Here is an 18,403-nt window from a genome sequence, read left to right on the forward strand (position 1 = left end):
GGTCCCCCTCTTGTGCTTATCTAATTCCCTTTTGAAGCCGTCCATGCTTGTAGCCGCCACCACTTCCTGTGGCAGTGAATTCCATGTGTTAATCACTCTTTGGGTGAAGAAGTACTTCCTTTTATCCGTTCTAACCCGACCGCTCTGCAGTTTCATGGAGTGCCCACAAGTTCTTGTATTGTGAGAAAGGGAGAAAAGTACCTCTTTCTCTACCTGCTCTTTCCCATGCATAATCTTATAAACCTCGATCATGTCACCCCTCAGTCGTCTTTTCTCCAAGCTAAAGAGCCCTAAGCGCTTTAACCTTTCCTCATAGGGAAAGTGTTCCAACCCTTTTATCATTCGAGTTCAGACTGTAAATTCATGCACTTATATGCTGCTAACATTTTGAGTTGCCCTTTTCTGCACTTTTTCCAAAGCTATAATATCCTTTTTAAGAATACCCGCCCACATGCAAAAACAAAACTGAAACCTTTTTCTTTTCTCGTGACAATAGCACCTCCTAAAGGAAGAAATGCATCTTGTTCTTGCAGTGGAGAGTTCAGTTTGTAACCTAGGACTTGCTTATCCTCAGTGCACAGAAATTAGATCAATCTGATACCATATATATATATTTTAGAAATGATTCGGAAAATATTTGAACACCTTGTCTTAAAATATTTTATTCGTCATGTTAAAATAAAACGTTCCATAATCATTTTTTTTTTCTTTTCTTTTTTCAATTTTTCGGGAAAAAACAAAAAAGGCTTCAGGAAAAAAACGTTTTTTCCCCTAATTTTTCCGTTTTTTTCCGGGCCTTCACATCTATAGTTGGAGGGAACACACAAGAGTTCAGTTCTGTCTCAGGGAGAGAGCAGTGAGCGTTCATGTCTGGTTCAGGAAAAGAGCAGACAGAGTGAAGGGTAGCAGAGTGGTTTGGCTCTACTTCTAACAGGGAATAGAGTACCCAATTGTTACGCCTGTCTCTGGCAATGAACAGACCTTATACTATTTAGCCTGACTCTTGGGAAAGGGATGGCTGGTGTGGGTGGAATCTTGTATGTGTGTGTGTGCGTGTGCATGTACGTGTGTGTGTGTGCTAGGATCCAACCCAGTGGCTTACTTGTAAAAACCTGTTTATGCTTGAAAGTATTTATGGCGACCTCACCCACTTCCCTCCCTCAGAGGCATGATTTTCCCTCCATTGTTCTCTCCCTTTCTAACTGAGCAGCCTTATTTATCCATTTTCTTTTTTTCTGAAGAACTATAACTGTACCACCCCTGTCACAGTATGAAATTTTGCTGCTGGCTCAACCCAGGAACCTGAGGGAATCGTCAAGATCCCCCCCCCCTTTAATTTAAACCACTGAAATGGCACTAAAGGCTTTTTAAAAGTTCCAAAATAAAATATTTTATTCAACGCAGAAGGGGACGGTCAGGTGAAATCAGGGGTAAAATTTCTGAGGTAAATCAATAAGCACAGACTACAGTCTTTCAAGCAGCTGAAGGTTTCTTAAGTTTTTCACAGTAACTTAGGATCTTTAAGATGAGAGGGCTTTTTTCATTGTTTTCCAAACACTCCAGAACATTTTCTTTTTTGGTAGTTTTGCATTTTGTGTGTGCACACATGGACATGTGTGTGTGCCCGTGCCTGGAAGTCACGGGCACACATACAGGCACACTGGATACTCCTACTGGGGCATGGAGGACATTCAGAGAAGTAGCTTGATAGCCTAACTCTGCCTCCTGGCCCTGGTATTCCTTAAAGGTCTCCCATCCAAATACTTGCCAAGGTCGGCCCTACTTAGCTTCTGAGATCAGGCTTGCCTGGGCTATCCAGGTCAGGGCGCTCCAGTATACTTTCTTGAGCGTATTTGACTCTTTTGGTTTCCAGAAGGCAGGGATACTTTGTCCAATACCCAAACTCCTTCACGAAACACACCAGTACTCTTCTTGACTTCCTCAGATTTAAAATGCAGTTTCTAAGCACACCAGACTAGGTATCACTCCACTCTTCAGAGCTATCTCCGTGTTTTAACTGGGTAGGGAAATTCTTCTCTCACTAGAAGACCTATCCCCTTTTTTGGCCTGAATGAGATTCTTCACCTAACTGCCCACTCCTCCTGCCAGCTTTCCCAGTACTCAGTCTGTGTTAAACTGCTCTCAGTCAGGGCTAAGCACAAGTCCCCTCAGCACTAAACCCTCCTCTGTCAGAGCTAGACTCAGACTCGTCAATACTAGACTCTTCTCAGTCAGGTCTGAATTCAGACTCCAGGAGCACCCAACTCTTCTCCATCAGGACTGGACTTACACTGAATCCTCTTTAGTATTCAATTCTCAAGTCTTTCTCTGCTCAACTGATGCTAACCAAGCAGATCTCTTGGAGGAGTCTATCACTCAAGGCTCTTTGGCTCTGTGAGGAATTAACCCTTCACAGTCCATTACCTGTTTACAAGTGCAGTCCATCATAGTATTAAAGAAAATTGATACTCTCTAAATTAACATGCCTCAGCCAGGTTTCTCTTTTGTCTTATGTCTATTGGGAATCCGATGCTGCTGATTTGTTCCTGGAAACTTATCTTTAAATAAATCATTGTGGTTAAATATACAAATGTGAGGGCGATCTGGCTGCGACATCTGTCACCCCATTGATCGCCAGGGTTGATTTGGCTGATCTGGCTGGCTAGGCGGGTGTCCCCTACCTCCCTCACCCCTCCTTCACTGCGCGTTCGGTGGAAGAGGACGACCATCCCAGATAGAAGGAGTGTACCGTTCTTTGGTCAAGGGTATACGATAGCTGCGCTCCCCTCCAGCTTTGCAAACAATTGAGCTATATCAATTGCAGCTGAAAGCTTTACACAGTGTGACTTTAAAAGCTATGTGGTGGCAAATTTGGCTTTGGCTACTGTTCAAACCATCTAGGAGAGACTCATGGCAACCTTTTATAATGTTATTAATTTTCTTCAAATATAACAAAGGATTTACATAACAAAATAAACACCCTTTCAAGTCACTCTTAAAACAATACAAGAGGGAGGAAGAGATGCAAGCTAATGGATTTGTCACACAGAACTGAGGCTCCTTGCTATAATGGAATATTTCCAGAACTCTACCTAGCAATTCATTACATTAAAAAAAGCAATTATTTCAACAGTTTAATTTACATGCCAAAAAAGAGAAAATGTAAAGAGATACAGAAAGAGTTATTCAAAATGTTAGCAGCATATAAGTGCATGAATTTACTGTCTGAAGTCCTTTCCTGTCTCCAGTTTACTGACCTAAAAGCAGGCCAAAGCATTACTTTTACTTACTATTAAATACTGATTTTGCATAAACAGTGACCACCTAAGTGATAGCCCTGACTGGAGTCACATTTAAGGCAGATGTACATAAAGTCATGGAGTTAGGATGCCAGGTGTGTAAATGGCAATAAAAACTGCTGAAAAAGAAGAGACTACAGTGATTGAGGAAAAGCTCTACTTTGTTTGCTAGTGTGAGAGAGGTCTATTGTTTCTATGTACACGTAAAAGAGCAGAAGCACTTTTAGATGCACACACATACATATGCAAACGCTTACCCTTGCAGCTGCTGTTGTGGGTGAGTGGAAAGGGGGACTCGTGACTTGTTCCATCCCATATAATCCTGATTCAATCTCATTTTTTTAACAGAGAGATGGGCTGGCTGAGAGGGAAAACCCAAGCTTCTTTTAGCAGAAGGCATCTGATTCAAAACATTAGACCTATAAAAGTGAGATGGGCAAAATAACAGAATTTCCATTAAAAAATTAGCAAAACCAATTAAACCTATCAAAAATAGATTAAATATAATAGGTATACATCAGAAGAAAGGTATTACGCGGTAATCAACCTCCCACTTTTGTACATACATTTCTTTTTATTCTCACAGAATGAGAGAAATATGTTATCACAAACTGTATTTATGGAGTCACAGAAAGCTTTCTAGATTATCAGTCAACTCCCATTTTGCCATGACAGCTGGTTCAATCTCTGTTTTCAGAGGAGAAAACCCAATTTGTCTAAGCTATCCCACCACTCAGGGTGGCTATGTGGCGTAGACCAGAGCCTGGGCCTTTTCTATCATTGCTCCAGCTCTGGGGAATGGGCTCCCTGAAGAGGTGAAAGCCCCCCCCCTTTCTTGGAGATCTTCAGCTGGCACTGCAAGGCCAGCCTGTTTGCCAAGGCTTTTGAGGGGGTTTAAATGGCAGGCATCTTTTATGGGAGGGAGGGGGAGAGATCTGAGGCTTGCTATTTTATTCTTTGATTTTTGCTGGGGATGCTCTAACTATTATCGTAAGCTGCCTTGAACCAAGAGGAAAGGTAGGATATAAATACTTTAATAAATAGAATAAATAGGCTCTCACATCTGGATGTACTAGTACACCTTCCCAAATGAAAAAACCTTCAATAGTGCTTCATGCATCAGGGGAGAACAAGCTGCATTTGTGCCCATCATGGAAAGCCAGAGGTCTGTGGTGATGTCTGAATGTGCCTTTAGTGTTGGATCATCATACTAATAGGAAGAATTTCTTCCTCAGGCCAGAATGCTTGGTAGAGTTTCATGTATGTTATTTTTCGATGTGACACGGGTTCCTTGAGTGACCTAGATGTTCAATCCACAATTCTGTTAATGTACAGTTGTCAGCTATGCTGCCATGGGGTTTGGGGAGTTCATTCTGTGTCTTGTTACTTACTATTGCATTTATATCCCTGCTATTCTGCTTTTGCTGAAACGCTCATCTCCACAGATGTGCAGGAGGAGTTTGTGTTGTCTGGAGCTCTCCTCTCTACCCTGAGAGACTCCCAATTCCCAGCTTTAGTCACCTAACGGTTTCCTAAGTTATCCCACGCGCTGGAGGGGACCTAACTGGCCCATGCCGGGGGGGGGGGGTTTGCATACGAATACCCTATATCCCATTAGGCTCTATGGGTCACCGCCATTCTTAACAGTGCCTATGTTACTGCATCTATAGCTTTGCAATAAAATGTGTGTGTACTTCGTTGTTAGCTGTGGGTTCTGACAACAGTTTCCTTTAACCTTTTCATAAAAATTCAAAAAACATTGCTCTGGTGGAGGAATAATATAATACGCACACATCATTTGATGAATGCAGTGCTCTGATGATGAAACTTTAAAAAAAAATCCATACCTACCTGTCCAGATTAGAATTGCTAGCTGAACAGTCCTTTGTGGATGACCTACCACCATAAAATGAGGAGGTCTGTAAAGGCAAGATCCCTTGAAAAGGAACAGAAATACTTGTTGAAGACAAAAAAAAAAAATCTTTGTGGGTTAACATACTACCAAATGCTACATGGTGTCATGTTAACCCAGTTTCCTTGCAACAATTATAATGTACAGATGTGTGCCACCAAACTTTTGCCCAGCAAAATAAAGTTAACTGCTGAGGGTAAATTGAAAGGAAAACCAGCCAGGAGACAGAAAAACACTGGCAGAACATTTTGTATCTGGACATGTAGCAGCTCACGTCTTCTAATCCTTCATTTAAAAGATTCTTATAAAAAAATCTTGTATGGAGCTTCTTATTCTTTCTTCTGAATTATTCCCTGAACATATGGCTCACATTTATCTCCCCCCCCCAAGATTTCTCAACCTGAAAGCAAGATCATTCCATTGAACTAAATATGGATACCAACACAATAATAGAGTTCAAAGGTACTGTTCTGCAGGCACAGGTGTGTGCAAGTTCAGTGATTCCCCCTTCCCACCCTGACTACCATATCTGCAAGGGTTCCCCTGATCCCAGAAACAGAATTTTAAGGGAGTGCAGTAGACAGGGGAAGGCAAAAAAGTCCTATTCACAGTAATCTGGATCCATCTCTCATGTTCAATTTTACTAGTTAGCACAATCATTGTATCAACTTGTCAAAAACAGTAGCATTGAACTCGTTTACCTGATGCTCTGTTCTCTTCAGCCTGTTTCAAATTCAGCTGCTTTTCTCTGCTACTACATAAAAATTTCCGTGCCGGATCAGTCATGGCTTTGTTATTGCTGCAAATAATACATACAATTTATTTGAAGTTAATGTACAATACTATGCTACTGTCTACATATATTTGGTACCCCTATTTTTTTCCTGTCCTTTGCAAAATACTGCACTTCCATGTAAACAAACCACACCCATATTTGAAAGAGTAGGCCTGTGCATCTTAATCTTAAAAGAGCAGGTTTTATACCCCACTTTTATACCTTAAGGAGCCTCAAAGCGGCTTACAATTGCCTTTCCCTTCTTCTCCCCACAACAGGCACATCGTTTATTATATTTGATTTATCGGCCACACTTTCTTGCAAACAGGGCCCAGGGCGGCTTACATCAAAGGTGAAATAGGTGGGGCCAAGAGAGTTCCTGAGAGAGGAATGACTGGCCCAAGGTCATTAAGCAGGCTTCAAGTAAAGGAACGGGGAATCAAACCCACCACTCTTAACCACTACAGCATGCTGGCTCTCATTATTAACCATTCCGTTAGTTTCACCAGGGAAATGTGAAGGGAGCCACCCCACTAGCACACCATTACTGCAATCTTAAGCAGAATTACACCCTTCTAGGTTGGGGGGGGGGGTTTTGCCATCAAGTCACAGCTGACTTACGGCAACCCTGTGGGGATTTCAAGGCAAAAGACATTCAGAGGTGGTTTGCCATTGCCTGCCTCTGCTTTACGACCCTAGACTTCTTTGGCAGTCCCCCATCGAAATATTAACTAGGGCAAACCTGATTAGCTTCTGAGATCTGATGAGATCAGGCTAGCCTGGGATACTCAGGTCAGGGCACTAAATCTTAGAAAGGTGTAAATTCTGTTTAGGATTGCATTGCTAACTACACACAGTTAAATATACATACACAAGATACTATTAACAAATACATACAGTTTTCAAGTATTATACTAACACTGGGTTTTTACAACAAAGTATAATAAGATTTTAAAGCAGAAATCATATAGGAGATATTTTCAGCAGACAGCAGGAACTTAACTGTGGGGGAGAGATGAAGAGATGGTAGAGAAGATGTGGAAAAACAAGTTTTTTTACCTTGATGAATCATTCTCTTTAGGGTAATCTTCATTCATTTCTGAAGTAGACTGTGTCCTTTTCCTTCTTTCACTGTTTTATTAAAAAAACACATCCATTCAGTCCACAAGAAAACAGAGGAACTCATTCTTTCATGTTAAACAATATTTTAAGACATCCTCCCAAAAGTTTTACATTTGAAAACAGTATTAGCATCATTGTTTTCCAGCTTGTTTAGCATGCAAGCTCCAGAGGCATTTTCCAGAGGGCTCACATATAAAACAAATTATATAACCCGAAAAGCAATTGGCAAATTGTTTTCAAAGCCATACATAAATTAATACATGCACACTAAAGATGCAGTGTCTTAAAAAGTTTGTTTCCATACCGATTTTCCAACAATCCACTTCTGTGAGGTGTTGAAGCAGCAGGAGTAACCACCATGTTAAGCCTGTTGCCAGACATTCCCGCTCCCACAGAATTCTTAATGGATGCTCTTCCTGGGCTGGCAAGCACCTTACGAAGTGGAGTTTCATCTTTATTTTCTACAATTCCCTTTTTGGAAGGTGTCTAAAAAATCAAAAAGTGAATGTTTATCAACTATGTTGATAAACTATATTACTGTTGCAAATCACAGGCCCAATTTATTCAGTAGTCCTGATGCAAGGAACTACAAAGACTGCTGTATGCACTAACTGTATGAATTACAGCTTCCATGCAGGGCATATGTACGCACAGCTGACCCTATTTGTACTACACTGGCCATATATACTCTTTAGCTCCTCAAACCATCAACTTGACTGGAGGCACTGGTTCACCCAACTAATTATTTGATCTCTACTGCGTTGAAATCATGCTAGTGACTCTCCTTTGTTAATTCCAGTACCTTTTTACTGGAGTGACCTTGGCAAATTTCTTAATATTCAAATCAAGTTAAGATTCAAGGGCAATTTAGCCCTTAAGTCCAAGGGCTTTGCTTTTGATTGGCTGCTGATCAGGTTGCATGTGTTATGAAGTCACAAGCTGTATATATAATTTAACTAAATAAATACATGGAACATCACAAAACAGCTACCTAGTGTCAGCAAGCTGTCATGGTTGATCCTTTGTATATATGCTTCACATGTTAGGACCTCTTAACCTGCATTGCTTTCTGTATTAACTCATATGTTGATAGTTGTTGCCTAGTGACCCTTGCGCATGCTCATAAACGGCAAGCTTGTTAGCGAAACGCATAAACACTTCAAGGGCAGGTGGGAGATAAGGGAGGACGCTTATGTCTACTGCTATCGGTCAGAGCCTGGGAAGTACGATGTTTTGGAATCTCCAGGCCGTTACGATTCCCATTACTTTGGCGCTGTTTTTCCCGGGCGGGAAAGTATCTCATTGGTATAGAGTCTGTTTGAACTTTGTTCATGTTACCTGCTTGATGTATTGCACGCCATTCTAAACAGAAATCTTGTTAGTGACACATCTTTTAATAAAGTCATCCTCGTGACTGAGAAGTGGCTCGTTGATTGATGGTACCATTACACCTAGATAGTTCATACTAAACATACATAACATGAAGCAAGAATAATGGTTTGCTTTCCAAACATCTGAACATTCTATTGTGCCTGTTTTTTGAACTAATAGGTAAAGAAAGGTTAAGTGCCTCCCTCCAGCTATTGAATTAATCTCAATTAATTAAACCTTAAATCCATAGAAGACCCATCAGTTCCTTTGAAGACAGATCAACTCTACATATCTGCCTTGATAGTATAGAAATGATGACTCCATTTTCCATCATGACTCTCCAATGTTCCCTTTAACTTGGCCTTGCTTTGATCTGAGAAACGTCAAAGGATAGATGAACAAAAAGCCCAACAGAACTTCTTATAGCATGGTAGCATATGCTGTTAAGCAATCTTTAAGACTGCTAGGGTTGGCTCTGTGACCCTGGAAATGATACTAATCTATGTAGTCAAACCATCAACTTGACTGGAGGCACTGGTTCACCCAACTAATTATTTGTTTCCATACGGATACAAAGGTGATGCAGCTGTGGTGAGTGCTACCTAAAGCTATGTATTCCAAGAAGAAAGCTACTTCTCCTGAGCAAAGGTGTGCTTTCTGCTCATCCTACATGAGGGAGAATCAGAGGTCTTTCTCCTGCTGCATTCCACTATGAAAGTGTAAAAAGAAATGCACAAATGCGCACACCATTTTGGAATTACCTCTGGCCAGCTTATGCCCTCATTTAATTAAATAATCATCCCAACCATATAAAAGTGAGCCTGCAGGCAGTTTATAACAAAATTTAAAGCAGTAATCACAACAGTTAGCATATATGAGCTAATTTCCAATGAACCAATTAAAACAGAAGCTGCAAATCACTGTCTGAAAAAAGTACTTCTTCAGCTTTGCACAGAAGACACTGAGGGGCAGCAAGGGGGATTCCCATCAATTGAGTGATTGAAAACTGACACTGCTATGGAAAAGATCTTCTCATATACACACCAAACACTTTTTAGACAACGGGAAAAGCAGGCAAAAGAACCTCTGAAGATGATTTAAGTGCCCAGATAAGTTTTATGTGAGAAGGTGATGCTTAAGCTATCCTAGATCTAGGTTATTTATGGCTTCAAGGATCAAAACTTTGCACGGAGCCTGGAATTAAACCAGAAGCTGGTAAAGAACTATATGCTCCAAATAGTTTGTCTTATTAACATCCTAATGGATACATTCTGCTACAGCATCCCTGCTCTTCAGAGGCAGTTTGTGTTGAGTATGTTATATTAATCAATCTGCAATCACCAAGTATGATTAATTATGGTTAGATCTTTTCTGTCTCAGAAAGGGCACAGGTGGCGTATTACCTAAAGCAGGTAAAGGCCTTTGTGGCCACCTCTGACACCTGATGACCTTTGAGCAGCACTGGATATGAGAGCCCTCAACATTAAAATTAACAGTTTGGCCAAGATATCACAAACATCTCCCAACAGCTGATTTAGGAAGCAAATACAGAGTACATGCCTTAAATCCAATATAAGGTGCTCAAATACTGACACAGCATTAGTACTTCTTGCTAATTCATAATATCATAATATTCCAAGCTACTCTATCATAATGTTAACTGTACCAAAGAAAAGATAGAAGGAATGTAAAAAAGGAAGTGGACAGAACTAATTGAAATACCTGGTTCTCAATGTACTGAAGCTGCCTGTTGGACTCCTTCTGTGTAGTTCTATTACCCAAGATACCTCCAAAACTGCTGGATCCTTGGGTAGATTTTGCAGCTAAAAGGAAACACTGTTAAGTTCAAGCTTACATTTATATTTTTCAGTTTTATTTCTATTTCATTTCCTTCTTCTAAGTCAAATCACTTAATAAAAGCTCAAGAGTGTATACTGATTTTACTTACAAAAGATTGCTTTTTATTTTTCCTTGAAGAATTTGCCCCATGGATATGGTAGCAATAATTGTGTCGCATACCATTTGTAACATTATCACACCAGGAAACAGATCAGGAATGCATCCTATGGTAAAACTTTCATGTGAAAGTGCATGGTGCTAGTGTTGTATGGAACAACAACAAAAGCTAGACAGTGATGTGGGCAGATGTGGGGGGGGGGGGAATTATACACACAGAACATACGTCATTAAAGAAAATAGACAAGTGCTTAATTGCAGCAATAATCCATCTTTCCCTTTGAGAGAAGAAACTTCTCCCCTCCCCCATTGTGAAAGTTCACAAAGGAAAGAGACCAGTAGGCCTAGGTATCTCTTCTGTAGTGTATGCCAGCTTGGTGTAGTGGTTAAGTGCGCGGACTCTAATCTGGGAGAACCGGGTTTGATTCCCCACTCTTCCACTTGCACCTGGCTGGATGACCTTGGGCAAGCCATAGTTCTGATAAGGGCTGTTCTTGAAAAAGAACAGTTTCTTCAAGAGCTCTCTCAGCCCCACCAACCTCACAGGGTGTCTGTTGTGGGGAGGGGAAGGGAAAGGAGTTTGTAAGCCACTCTGAGACACCTTTGGGTTGTGAAGGGCAGGGTATAAAAGATCAATCACAAGATACCTCTCCCTTCCCTAACAGGGCCTCCAGACCAACTTGACAAAATCCAGCCCTCCTCTACATGGTTACTGATGACCACCCCTCTTCTGCTCATGCCTATGTTGGCTTTCAAGAACACACACTGCTCATGCTGCACAGGGTTCTTTTGGATCCCAACATGGCCCCAGAGAAAATTCCTTGAACTGAGGCAGCTGGGGCATATGAGAAACCCAAATGCATGAAGGGAGAAGAGTAAGCAGACAGGCAGCAGGCTAAAGGGAGATCCCACCTAGGGTTATAACATGAGATAGATCTAAGTAAAGCAATCCAGTGCTGGAGACAGACTTGCCTCCTCAGCCAGGAACACAAGCTATAGAAAGACATGGCAGAGAGGTGGGCCAAATCACTCCCCTTAGCCTTCTAACACAATTGGTTAAGGGGGACAAATCAGAAGACTAGCAGGTGAGTAGCCATCTATAGGTTTTGCAAGGTTCCCCACTGCCCCCAGCTCATGCAGTTCTAGAACTCACTTACCACCCATAAGGACTAAAAAATGATGGAAGATCAATCACAAGAGATGTGTATTTATTCACATCTGCTCAGTTACTTGGTAAGCAGATGGGGGGGGGTCTTTTTACATGAAAAAACACAAGGGAGAGAAACTAAACTCAGCCCCTTCCATCTTTAACCTCACTGTACTCCATGGTCTGAAGCCCAGCTTCAGTGCCCAAAGTGAGCTGTGCTGAAAGAAAAATGCTTAAACTGCACAGAAAGTTATGAAGTAGGAGAGAGAACTAGTTTTAGCTCTCTTCACTCATATACTGTTTTCTGTAAAGCCACACTCAACACCTATAAATCAACATGTATGGATCTCCCTTATGTCTACTTTGGTCTTAAATTTTGCAGAGCACTAAAATCACTTACGGTATTTTCCTTTTTGGAATGAGTAAAATGCCTTTTGAGACAAGATTTTACTCAAAATCTGTTGTATGAAGGTTTCTGTACAAAACTATCCAGAATTAAATACTGCAAAGTCCTTTGCTTACTGTAGACATATATAACGTATTTCAACTATGTGTTATTTGTTTTCTCTATAATATGGCATAATCTGATACTACACTACTAAAAAATTTAATGTTATAAAGTTTACCATGTTTAATCGTATATGCTAATCTAGTTAAGAACTTCGCATTTTTTTCTACCAAACCAGAAAAAAAAATTAGGTTTGGTAAGAAACTATTGCATAAATTAAAATCTGTGCAACATTTTCCTAAGTTTGGGGTTTTCTTCCATAGCTTGAAAGTCTCTGATAATTTATATCTCTAAGTTTACATTCCCACAGCACATAAAACATTATGTATAAGTACCTGAGACCAGTTCTAAATACTTTCTCCTGACAAGAGACAAAGCAAATTATGTTTTGCACTCACCTGTATGAAACCTGTTTTGAACAGCCTCCAAATACACCCTCATTTCATCTGCATCTTTTAATGGTATTTTATCCACTGTCAAGAAACTGCAATCCTTCAGTGTTACCATCAAGCTACTTAATTTCTCTCTATTTGGTCGTACCACTACCTTTTTAATATTATGGTTTAGCTGGAAAGAAAAGTGAGATCATTTAAGTACCAAATAGTTTAAGGGGAAAAATACTAAAGAATTGTTTCTTCCCTCATGGTAAAAATATTTTAATAAAGTATTTAGATATGCTCCCCACTAACCCAGGCTATGCCAGTTGATATGGTATATTCTGGTATTAAGTTACAACCAGTTTGTACTAAAACACAGAACATTAAATATCTGCAAACTCAGCAGCAGTACATTTTTCAGTCTGATAATACATGGCATGGCAACCAATACAGAGCTTTAATTAACATTACATTTCACTTTTTCACCTCTACAAGCTATCTCACCCCAAAGCTTCAATTTCTGCTTGCAGTACCCAAAGAGCCTCTCTGTATTCAGAAGCCTTTCTAAAAAACATCTCTAGGCCCAATCACACAAGCATATGGTCTTTGAGTGCATTTGCGTGAGTACATATTAAGGATACCAACAACCAGAAAACATCTTTAGATTCCATGTATGAATCACATGGAATTCTCAGTTAATTTACAGAATTATCACCCCCGCCCCCCAATAGCAACATTCCTGGATTGCTTTACAAACTACACTGGATTTAAGTGCTGGTTTTATTATGGTCATTAATCCTATATTTTGCTGGTCTCTTTTTCCCTCACCCCCAAGCTTGGCAACCAAGGTCAGCTTTTCTCTGCCAATCACATGTGAAGCAGAAGACAACTTTCAGGCCATCTACAATATCAAATCTGAGCACCAGCAGAGAAAGGGCAGGATCAGATGTAATTCTACAGTGTCATCATAATCTGGAACCAAAAGAAGCTTTACAGAGAAACCAGCCTCTTTTTCGATGTAACCATTATACCATTAATCAATACCCCTTAGTAATTAATCACAGATCTTTAATTCAAAGCATCTGGCTGCCTTAGCACTTAAGCCTTAAAGGACTGAAGTCCACATAAGCATTTCCCACCAAGAAGTTCAGAATGATCTAATTTGGAATAAGGAATTTCCTGTCACCACCAGTCCCAGCTCTGTGAAGTAACTAAGGCTGCAATCCGAAGGACACTTTCTTTAGAGGAAGGCCCACTGAACAACATGAAACTTTGAAATATACAAGCTTGGATTTCTCCAATATCTCTATTTCTTTACTTGAAAATATTCTCAGAACTGGGGAAATCTCTCCTAACCTTCTCAGCCAATCAGAGGGCACACATATGAGCTCACCAGATTCCACTCCCTTCTCCTAGGTTGGGAAAAAAAGGATCTGGCCAGAATTTGGATCCAAATTGACTTTTTTGCCTGCCCAAGACTTGTTGTTGTTCAGTCGCACAGTCAAGTCTGACTCTTCGTGACCCCGTGGACCATATCCTCGGGACCTTCTTTCAAACTTGTGCACAGAGCTTCATCGCTTTGTTACAAGACCTTTTAGTTTGTATGTGTCACTGCCCAGTCTGGGCACATTCCCTTAAGCCACTAGCTCCTAGAAACTAATGGAGTAGGTTACCCTAATGTGCAGCTGAGACCAAACTGGAAACTGCCCCTATTCACGTGGATATGTATCACCTAGGGTACACATGTCTTCCTAACCACACCAGGCAACACTATCAGCAGACAGATGAAATTGGGCACAAATACTCCATAAATGTTTTGCCACCATTAAGAGCTGCTGCCCCTAGGAGCAGGAACTAATTATGCTTCTGCAGTAATTGAAACAATACCATAATGACAGACACAAATTTTATTTATTGCCTCTTTATCAGGGCTATCATTCAGAGCAGCACCCTGATACTTAAGATGGCTAAGATTTATTTTCTCCCAATATCTAAAGCATTCTGCAATTTTTATTTCCTCCATGCTACTCAAATCCATTGAGCTGTATACACAGTACAGGATGATAGGATCATTGTTCTGGAAAGGAGAAGTAAAAATGAATCTCTAAGGAAAGTTCAAGTGACAGCTAAATGGACTTTGGGGGAAAAAACAGTTGTTCACAGAGACACAATTCATTTGCTACTTAAACAAAAAGCTTTTGAAATTCTCAGTTACCTGAAATACCTTTGGAATTCCTCCAGCACTGTAGTGAACCACCAGAGTCACTTTGCTATCACTATCCACAACTTCAAATGTCCCTTCTTTCCATTTTGTGGTCCCAGTTTGTAGGCTGCGCATGCGAATGGGTCCATGTAACTTCAGTGGAACCATGTTTTCATATAGTTTATAGCTGTTTTATATTTTAAATGCAAATATGTTTAAGTTACAATTAGTAGCTAGTCAATAAACATTAGAATCATGTAACCAAAGGTAACTATTAAATAAAAAATACTACCAAATAAAAGGCTATTGCATTGACACTCTGAAATGCCAAACCCTGTAACTCAAAGATTCTAAAACTCTTCTAAATGTTATTTACTTCTAAAAGATCCAAAGAAGCTAACTCAAGTCAATATAGGCATTACAAAATATATTAGAATTGTAATGGAATTCATTAACATTATGTGAACAACCCAAATGTTAGCCATGACTGGATTTGATGGGATGAACCATCAATTTAAGACTCCAATACTTCCAGAACAAAATTATGTACAAATAAAACTGATAACTGAATTCTTAGATTGGCAAACAAGTAAAATATGACAGGCCACTACCGTGAAGCCAACAATGCCAATACATTAAGTCACATATTTTTATTGTTCATTAGCAAGGACAGGAATGAGCGCTTACTCTAGTGCCATAAAAGTGGACAGCGGGCTTAGCAACAAAGGAAAGCTACTCTTATTGGCCACCTGCTTTAACTGCACCCAGCTCCAAACAGAAACGCAAGCAACAACTGCACGTGTATAATTGAAGTCACTGCAATTTTTAGAGTTAATCTCTTTGTTTCACAATAACAGTAAGAGCAAAAATATTAATTTATTTTATTTCTCTCACAGAGCCCTAGAAACAATCATTTGGGGAACTTTAGTTACAACTTTAAATTGTCATACTTGCCTAACAGTGTACTTGGCAGTGGTATCTATCCATTGTTATTAATTTTATAAAATAATTAATAATTTAAATTTCCACAGAAGTTTTGCTAGATTTCTAGATTCCAGCAGTAAAAAAACCAAGGCAGTCATGCCACATAACATAAAGAACCATCCCTTCCCCAACAGGTGATCAGGCTGCTAACCTCAAATAGACAGCAATAATGTCCTTAAGCCCTTGACTCTAATTTTACTAATGCAGCAGCTTCTAAAATTTATTTTACTGTTAGCATCCCAATTATGCATTTATTTTAACCAGACTCAATGGTATTTCATTTTAAATCAGATACATTATTTTGCAAAAATAAACCCAGGAGCCTTTGAAATGAAATGGGATATAACGCTAAATACGGTAGATATATGAACAACAGGTCAATTAGAGTAAGAATCACACTATTTATAAGTCTCAGAAAGGGGGGGTAATAGATTTTTTGTGGCATATTAACAAAGGATGCAAGAGCTTATTTCATCAGATGCATGAAGTGATCACTGCATACATGCAGATGGATTCGAAGAATGTGAAAAAAACTTTTTTATAAGGTGAAATTTTTTTTAAAGGATCAAATTCTGACAGGAGAATAAAATTTTGATTCATTCGAAAGAATGTTAAAGTAAAATCCCTAGATGCCACAACCTGTGGAAGGCATTTCTGGAGTGTAATGTGTTAAACATATGCACACACAAAAAAGTCAACTACTAAATGCTAGTCAACCAAGAATACAGTTGCTTTTAAACAGAACTTTTAAAAAGTATACAACATCTAGTTACTCTGTCTATAACTAGTAAAATAATGATTAAAAATGCTTATACCCTGCTGTACTCAAAAAGCTCTTCAATGCCTTGCAATACCCTACAGAAATCTAGATACTACTACAAGATTAACCTAGTTATTCTAATTTCCAGTGAATATATCCCTCATATACAGGGATATTTCATGAAAGGCGGCTGTTCCATGGATGGACTGTAAACACAGTCCAGCCATTGTTTCTGGACAAGCATGTCAATAATTGTTCTTGCAAATAGTTACAAGTGTTACAGCAACTTCTGCCTCTAAATATTGGCTGTACCTGAAATCTTATTAACGTAAGATTTTATTTGACCACATATCAAAGCCAGTGGCTTGCATTATCACTCCTTTCAGCACTAACAACCTGATCCTGAACAATGGTAAACACACCGGGCACACACGCTGGCTTCAATGACTCTAATGGCCTAACCCTGTATAGTAGTGGTTCTCAACCTTCCTAATGCCGCAACCCTTTAATACAGTTCCTCATGTTGTGGTGACCCCCAACCATAAAATTATTTTTGTTGCTATCATAAGACCATCGAAAATTTGTGTTTTCCGATGGTCTTAGGAAACACAGTCCAGCCATTGTTTCTGGACAAGCATGTCAATAATTGTTCTTGCAAATAGTTACAAGTGTTACAGCGCGACCCACAGGTTGAGAACCGCTGCTCTATAGGATCAGGCTACTAGAGTGTGGCCGCGACTGTCGGGAAAGGAGAAAGGCGGGAGAGAGCCAAGCTGGAATTCAGGTACGACTCTGAACACTGCTATTTGCTTGAGGACACTCTAGCTCTGACTTTGATAGCCACATATGTGTTTTTGGACCTAAATTGGAAGATGTTCTAATTCGGCAACTGTGCATTTGGCACCTGACACAGGACTTTCACCTTCTGAGGCCTCATGAACACCTTTGTCATGTGCCTCTGGTTATTGCTGCTTAAGTAAGTAATATAGCCATTTTTACTCCACTGTAAATTTTAAAAATGTATTATTTATACTCATTTTTTCCTTTTTTCTACAGCCTTCCTCTTCCTGGTCCATATCTCCACTTATTGGCTATCTTACTGAAATGTGTATTTAAGTTACCTGTACCTCAACCCTGTTTGATCTCTGAAGAAGACCCCCCCAGTGGGGCGGGAACGCGTCAGGTCATGTGTCTTCTTGGCCCTTGTGTTTCGGCTATACTTTTTTCACGAGGCTTTCACTGGGCCCCGATGGATGTTTTTTTTAACTGTCATTCTAATAAATACTTGTCTTTTGGTATAGTATAAGTTTTAACTAGGGTTTTTTTTTTAATATTGGCCCTCCGCTAGACTTTCTTCTCACCCTTCTGGTTCTTGATTCCAGTTTTTTGGGTTCAGGTTTGTTTCCCCCTCCCTGCGTCTTGCTGACTCTGAAGGCTTCCAGGAAGGGGAGACGGGAAAAGAGCGAGCGGGAAAGGAGCCAGGCTGGAGGCCGGGAGGAGGTTGACTGGAGAGGCGGCCGCTGAGGGCCACGATCCTAAGGCCCCCTAAGGCCACGCAGTCGCTCGCGGCGATTCGGTCCCCCACCGGGATCCGGCCCGACCCCCAACGCCGGCTACGCACCGATGAGAACGGCGGCGACGGCCCGCCTTCCCGCCAAGCTGGCCCGAGCTCTTCTCACTCACCGCCACACGCCGGCCTCGATTCGGCCTGACCCAGCCCGGCCTCCCCGTCGCTCTCCACAGATGGCGGGAACCTGGTCGGCCGCGCGACCGCCCGTCTGACGCAAACACGCCGATCAAAAAAAAAGCAAAAAACACACGCAACCACCCTATCCCGCTCAGAGAAAAGATGGGGCCTTTACGTCATCACGCCGACGTGCTTCTCTCGTCCAGAAATCGCCCTCCGACTGCGGGCGCTCCGCCGCCGAATCGTACGCCTGACCCAGACGCTCTCACCTCCACGCATGCGCAGTCTTTAACACGCGCGCG

At 40.7% G+C, this 18,403-nt stretch overlaps 1 protein-coding gene across 1 annotated transcript in view; it reads right to left on the reverse strand.

Moving 5' to 3' along the window:
- Positions 1–18,226, reverse strand: part of USP37 (ubiquitin specific peptidase 37) — a 57,823-nt gene extending 39,597 nt beyond the window's left edge. The window contains exons 1-9 of the mRNA XM_015416203.1: positions 18,036–18,226; positions 14,683–14,857; positions 12,489–12,657; positions 10,202–10,302; positions 7,413–7,594; positions 7,046–7,117; positions 5,913–6,010; positions 5,151–5,235; positions 3,557–3,718 (exon numbers count right to left, since the gene is read on the reverse strand). Of these exons, the coding sequence (XP_015271689.1) occupies positions 3,557–3,718; positions 5,151–5,235; positions 5,913–6,010; positions 7,046–7,117; positions 7,413–7,594; positions 10,202–10,302; positions 12,489–12,657; positions 14,683–14,838 (1,025 nt within the window). The 5' untranslated portion in view covers positions 14,839–14,857; positions 18,036–18,226. The remainder of the gene's footprint in view (positions 1–3,556; positions 3,719–5,150; positions 5,236–5,912; positions 6,011–7,045; positions 7,118–7,412; positions 7,595–10,201; positions 10,303–12,488; positions 12,658–14,682; positions 14,858–18,035) is intronic.
- Positions 18,227–18,403: the final 177 nt, after the last annotated feature.

This window comes from Gekko japonicus, unplaced genomic scaffold, assembly GCF_001447785.1.
Source record: "Gekko japonicus isolate JY-2015 unplaced genomic scaffold, Gekko_japonicus_V1.1 scaffold2609, whole genome shotgun sequence".
NCBI lineage: Eukaryota > Metazoa > Chordata > Lepidosauria > Squamata > Gekkonidae > Gekko > Gekko japonicus.